Here is a 6,914-nt window from a genome sequence, read left to right on the forward strand (position 1 = left end):
TCATGTTTAGTAGTTGCAATTTTCCGCCCTTTAAGTTTTTCCGCCATCCATATAGTGCCCGAGGTCCTTGAATGTGTTGGCTATAGCCTAAGCATGTTGTGATCTCAAATCTCAAACATTCTTGAAATATCAAACGTTCTTGAAATGAAACATTTACATTAAGGTAGTGTAATTACCTTTTGCGATCCATCGCCAAAAATAACCCAAGGCTTTGTTTAGCTATGCGGTGCTCTATATTTTGCATTCAAAAGCATTATTTTCGGTGCTTTTTCTTCCGAAACACAGGTTGCATAAAAGCGGAAATTATGAGATGGAAAATAAGAGGAAAAGAAAAGAAATTAAATTGAACTCCGTTGTCTTTAAATAAATTCCTCTTGTTTTAGTCATGGAAAAAAAAATGAATTTAAATAGGAGCAAACTTTAAATTTACCCGCCAACTATCGTGACAGTCTCAATTGTACATCCCAGGTATTTTTCGTATCGATTGTATTTATCATAGAATTTTGTCTCAATTGGATTCTTCTATTAATTACAGTTAACAAGATCGTGTATTTGCGTGTTTTTCATGTGATCTCCACTACAGAAAATTGAAAGCAGATTTTTCTTCAATTCTTTTGCAAGGTACATCACGTTCATTATTCACGTATACCAGCTCTGTAATATGTGCTCGTAAATTTTTTTATATAAAAAATATTGGATACGCATGCTATTTCTTACGTATTTTTACATAAAAATATCAAAATATAAATTAAAAATTTTATGCAAATATTTAATTAAATAAATCCACAAGTATTTATATATATAAACGAAAAACAATCATTAACAATAACAAAAAAATAAATAAATTTGTGAGTTAAATATAAATTAAGTTATTTAATCACATAAAATGAGATATTTATCCAATTATGTTTACTAAACTTATTTATTTGAATCAATAAAAGATAAACCCACACATAAAAAAATTAAAATAAAAAGAATAAAGATCAAAATAAAAAAAAACACACAAAAACTTATAATTAAAGGACCAAATTAGAAAAAAAAAATCTTTAAAAGGAATAAGAACAAAATTAATAAAATCAAAAGAATAAGAACTGAAATTGAAAAACAAAAAACAAAGTGAAAAATCATACACTTTATCTAGTAGGAGAGAGAAAAGAAAAAAGCAAGGAATGATCATCGACGACAATCCGACCACCATATATCGTCACGCATCACACCATGTGAAAGAGAACACGGTAGCGCGTCCAAAAAGACAGTGGAAGGTCAGGTTTGATCATCAGATGGTGTTGAACGTTTGCTGCCACATACTCATTGCATGTGCCAATCACTTTTTTGATTAAAAAGTAAAGAAATCAAAATAAAAATATCAAAACACCTCCTAATGACCCAAGTAATTACTTAAAAAAACTGTGTGAAAGTACAAAATATCCTTGAATGTAAACCTTATTTGTTTTGTCCTTTCTAAGGTCAAATACATATTTGAACAGTACATGAAGAACGGAGAAACCAAAAAAACTCTTGTCTAATAGCTCATTATTTTTTTTTTATTATGAGGGTAAATAAATATTTTTATTATTTACTAATTTTTGAAGAGTAAAAAAAGTTATTAGTCAACAACTCTAAAATTTATTGATTTCTAGGGTAAAAAATTATTTTTACTATGCAAAATATTAAAAAAAACTTAGATATTCCCAAAGAATCTTTCAATACCCAATTGGATAGTGAAAAAGACAAAAACACACCCACGAGCAAGGCCATCGTTTTTGTCATTGAAGAGCAAAATAATAATTTTATTATAGCAATTCACAGTAATTTATATATGTTGTTACAATATAACAACCATACATTGTATATACACACACACACACACATACACAAAAATTTACTTTTAATTTTATCAATTGATAAAATATACCATATGAAAAATAATTATCTTTAAGCTATATAAGAAAAAAGGAAAATCATATTGTGCTAACCCTAATGATGCTATGTGTATGTAAAACAAGGTTTAATTTATTCTTATATAATTGAATAAGTTTCTAATATATTTTTATAGTTTTAATATATATATATATATATATATATATATATATATATATATATATCCTTGTATTATATTTAATTATCCAATATATTTAAAATTTTTCATTTTAGTTTTTTTAAAAAGTTATATAAGAATATAATAATTAAATTTCTCAAAATTGTTCAAAATATCTTTAAAAATAAAAAATCTTAGAATTACTTGACCAATGAAATTTTTTTAAAATTAATATTTTAATTTATTTTTCAAAAAATAATTATTATATTCTGACATAGATAAATGGTATTCTTAGAATGAAAAACATAATTATATAAGACTTTGCATAGAATAATATGGTAGAAGTATGTACGAGAATTACATATTATTATTTTATAGTCCATGTTATGTTGCTGGCAAGATCAATTGTTTATTTTTTAAATTGACAAAAAATATTCATATTATAGAGAACTATTTGATGTTTTTATTAAATCCAACCAAGTAGGTCAACTTTAAAATTTCTTATCCAATTTTTTGTCCAACTCAAGTTTTAAATAAAACCATTTAGAAGTTACTTTGGCGTGACTTTGTTGACTTACTGATTCTGAGACAACATGCTCAGTTGATAAAAAAAGTCTTAGAATGAATTTGAGAAAAAAAGATGAATTGATAGAAAAAGCCCTCTCAACCCGCCCCCTTGCTTAACTAGGTTTAAAATTAAATCGCATGGAAGTTTTCTCGACGTGATCTAGTTGACTTGATCAGTTAAAATACAACTCGAATAATTATTAAAAATATTCAAGGAATAAATTAAAAACAGAAGGAGGAATAAAAAAAAATAAAGGGCTGAACTTAAAAAAGCAAGAAATTTCATTTGTTGCATAAACATACACTAGATATAACTAGCTATTTGAAAAAAACCAGATGACATGTCATCTGATTCGCTCAAATTTCAACTATTATGGTGGCCGGAAAATCAAAAATTTAGTTTTTTTTAATCTAAAATCTTGTTTTCAATCCATTTTTGTCCCAAAACACCTATCAAACACCTTTCTCTCCATCCTCAATCAAAAATTAAAAAATAAGTTGATAATAATAATATATAAAAATCATAAATAAAAAATCAATTTGGGCCTCAACTCTTGTCTTAAAAAGAGTTGGGTCTCCATGATCCAATTGTAAAATTTAATTAAAGCCCAATTGTTAGTCCACCTGTCTAGGTTCAAATTTCCAGATTCATAAACAGAAGGGGGGTTAGGGTTTTAGAGAGGAAAACTAAAGTATGACGACTCGAATAGCACCGGGTGTTGGAGCTAACTTACTTGGCCAACACTCAGCCGAGAGAAATCAAGATGCCACTGCTTACGTTGGAAATCTCGATCCTCAAGTTTCCGAGGAATTACTTTGGGAATTATTTGTTCAAGCCGGTCCTGTTGGTGAGTGATAGCCTTTTTTAATCTTACTTTACGAAATTAGAGTTTAATTTCTAACATTTTCCTCTTTTTTTTTCAGTTAATGTTTATGTTCCTAAGGATAGAGTAACAAATCTTCACCAAGGATATGGATTCGTAGAGTTTCGGAGTGAAGAAGATGCTGATTATGTAAGCGGGCTTTGAATTTCATTTTACAGTTACTCGGTTTTTTACTAGAAAATTATTGGGATTTATTTTTTAGGTTTTGAGATTTGACTATGCAGGCAATTAAGGTTTTGAATATGATTAAGCTTTATGGTAAGCCAATTCGCGTAAATAAGGTAAGGGAGTTTATTGTTTTCATGTGTTGTTTTGTTAATAAACATGTTTTTATGTAGTTTTAAGATGATTTATTACATGTTTGGTTTTAGGCGTCACAAGATAAAAAGAGCCTGGATGTGGGAGCGAATCTCTTTATTGGAAATCTTGACCCTGTGAGTTGTCTAAATCTTTCAAAGTATACTTATGTGAATATGAAGTGTTTTGCTCCTTTTGATTTGCTGCTAAAATCCTCTTTTTTTTTTGCAGGATGTTGATGAGAAACTTCTGCATGATACTTTCAGTGCATTTGGAGTAATTGTTACAAATCCTAAGGTAATTATTAGTTATGTGTGCTTCTTTAGTTTTGCCATCGACGAGTCTTGAAAGTTGAAAATGAGGAGAGTATAAACATAAATGAAATTGTGATTTAGCAGCTTGTAGGAGTTAAGCACCTTGTTATTTCATCCATGCTTTTTTTTTTAAAAGTTGATTGCTCACATCTATGTGTTTTCATGAAGTTTGTAGTGGTCAAACAGTCAATGTTGTTGAACTTGTATGTGAATATTTAAGTCTAGAATTTGCTAATGAGATGCAAATACGGAGGAGTTTAGGATGCTATCAAAGAACAGAAAACCCCAACAAAATAGATGGTATCGTTTTCTTTAAATCAAACCTAATTCTATTCTTTCAATAAATAAGATTTTGCATGGTGGATGCAGTGCAAAGCCCGACACTCTGCAAAACTTGTCCAGAAACTTTCTATTCTAATTCTAATACTATAATAGGACTCTTAGTTTATAGTGGCTTCTTTTGTGCCATTGAAACTTTTATATAATTTAGTAGTGTACTTAGATCTTGGTAGGCCAGCCCTAAAGAATAGAATGGTCCTGAGCTTTAAGGAGGAGCTTTTGATCATCAGTAGAGCATGGTTGATGTTGCTGATCAATGTAGTCATTGCTTGTGACCCTGGTGTTTGCTAGGCTTACTGATTACAGACTGTTACCTGAGTAGTCATTGTAATTAGCCAAATGAAAGTCTGTTATTATGATGCATTGGAATTATCTTACGTTAGATAAATAAGGAGCAGCAATCAGTCTGATTTGTATTAAGCAAGAGAAGAAATCTGGGAACAAAAATTGTTGTAATAGGCTGACTATTCCATGTTATACAAATGCATGCAGGGGAACAAGACAAGTATGAGAATGAGCTTTATGATTCTTAAAATTGCACAATATGCATCTCAGTATATTTTAGGCATAAAGTTTTTGCCTGTTAATCATAGGAAGAGTAGATCTTTTTTACAAGTGTTTTTTTATATGTCATTTTTCACAACTGGATTGCATGTGGTAGAATGTACCATTGTGTTTTAATGGGATCTAGGACAACTTACCTATTTTAATTTTTTAGGCACAAACTTTTGCCTGTCAATCCTGGAAAGTGTTGAACTATTTTAAATTTGTCTTTATATATAATTTTTCACAACTGGGATGCACATATTAGAATGCATGTGGTTTAATGGACATCTGGGATTGCTTAGCAGTATTAATTTTGGTACCAGGAATATTCAGAGTAAATCCATGGTTGGAGATCATTTTTCTTCATACTGATCTTACAAGCAGCAAAAGTCACATGTTCTAACATTCTAGTGCATTGATCTCTTTTCTGGATTTGACTCGGAATATCTAGCATTCTTTTCTAGATGTTTCTCAGTCATCATTGAGATGCTGAAAATTTTTATTTTCTAATTATTACCTATTTGTGAACTGTTATACTTTTTTTGCTATTGTATACTGATGTTTGGAATTTGTATTTTCAGATAATGAGAGATCCAGAGACTGGAAATTCCCGAGGTTTTGGTTTCATCAGTTATGATTCATTTGAAGCTTCTGATGCAGCTATTGAGGTAACTCCACGCATTTATGTTTAACAAACGCTTGAGAAACAATCATTTTCAGTAGCTAGAGATTTGCACAAATTGTTGGTTGTGTTTTAGGTCATTTTGGACTCTTGCAAGTAATTATACTTTTTAGCCAAAGGATGCAAAATTGTAGACAATTGTATGAAATGTTACTTTGTTTGGTAATTGCTGGATGAGGAGGCAACTCAGTTGGAATTAACTCTGCTTATATTGATTAAACAGAGCTGACTGGTTAATAGTATTTTGGACTTTAACAGGCAATGAATGGTCAGTATCTTTGCAACCGTCAGATAACAGTCTCATATGCATACAAGAAAGACACTAAAGGGGAGCGCCATGGTACTCCAGCAGGTGAGGCCTTTTGTCATTGAAATGTTGCTTTAAATATTCTTTACAGTTTCTTCCGTTGCCTCATTTTATGAGAGCTTATGAGGGTCCTCTTGAAATTAACTAGTTGAGTGCTAGTCTTTTTATTTTAAAATGAAATAGGAAAGTTTCCATTAATGGTGTCTCGAACAGAGAAGCTTATGGTTGAGTCTTTCTATTATTAATAGAAGTGATTTAATTGTTACTGTTATTGATCCAGAGAGAGTTTTGGCTGCAAGCAATCCAACTACCCAAAAGAGCAGGCCCCACACTCTGTTTGCCAGTGGACCTCCAACACTTGCCTCTCAGGCCAATGGTGCTATGGTCGCACCTGTGCCTCCACGTCCCTTTGCAAATGGTGTTGTAGCTCCAGGACCAATTCCAGCACTGCGCCCTCCGCCCCCACCAAATGCAGCATTTGCACCGATGCAGGTTGGTGGTCAATCAGCTTGGCATGGCCAGCCACCTCAACAAGGTCAACCAATGCCACCTCCCGTCATGCCTGCACCGCCTGTTCAATTCAGGCCACCCCCTCCAAACATGCAACAACCTCCTATGCAAGGAGCTCCCATGTTCCCAAGGCCTCCCCCACAGCCCATGGCCATGGGAGCCCAACAACAAGTTTGGCGACAGCCACCACCACCACCACAGCAATTTGCTGGAAGGCCCCATATGCCACAAATGTTGATGCAACCACCGCCACCACCCAATGCGCTACCACCACCACCACCACCCTCAAGTTGAGACTAGAGTAGAGCAGTTGCGACTATTCATAACATCAGCTACTATGTTGAATGTTGCTTGTATCATTTTGTTTCTGATTGTAGTACGTTTTCCTAATTAGTACCATAGAGTTGGTAATATAAACTGCCCTTTACAA

At 32.2% G+C, this 6,914-nt stretch overlaps 1 protein-coding gene across 1 annotated transcript; it reads left to right on the plus strand.

The window, feature by feature from the left end:
• The first annotated feature begins 3,240 nt into the window (after positions 1-3,240).
• LOC133672422 (uncharacterized) lies at positions 3,241-6,914 on the plus strand. The gene is made up of 8 exons (XM_062092828.1): positions 3,241-3,453; positions 3,530-3,618; positions 3,714-3,770; positions 3,861-3,923; positions 4,018-4,083; positions 5,567-5,653; positions 5,926-6,019; positions 6,255-6,914. The coding sequence occupies exons 1-8, from the start codon at positions 3,300-3,302 to the stop codon at positions 6,776-6,778; spliced, it is 1,134 nt and encodes a 377-aa protein (XP_061948812.1). The 5' UTR covers positions 3,241-3,299; the 3' UTR covers positions 6,779-6,914.

The sequence above is a fragment of the Populus nigra genome, chromosome 14, assembly GCF_951802175.1.
Source record: "Populus nigra chromosome 14, ddPopNigr1.1, whole genome shotgun sequence".
Taxonomy (NCBI): domain Eukaryota; kingdom Viridiplantae; phylum Streptophyta; class Magnoliopsida; order Malpighiales; family Salicaceae; genus Populus; species Populus nigra.

Bases quoted from the DNA above. Each gene is read 5' to 3' on its own strand.
- LOC133672422 (XM_062092828.1), top strand. From the start codon at position 3,300: ATGACGACTCGAATAGCACCGGGTGTTGGAGCTAACTTACTTGGCCAA. The intron at 3,771-3,860 runs GTAAGGGAGTTT...GTTTGGTTTTAG, and splicing joins AGCCAATTCGCGTAAATAAG to GCGTCACAAGATAAAAAGAG. The intron at 3,924-4,017 runs GTGAGTTGTCTA...TTTTTTTTGCAG, and splicing joins TTATTGGAAATCTTGACCCT to GATGTTGATGAGAAACTTCT.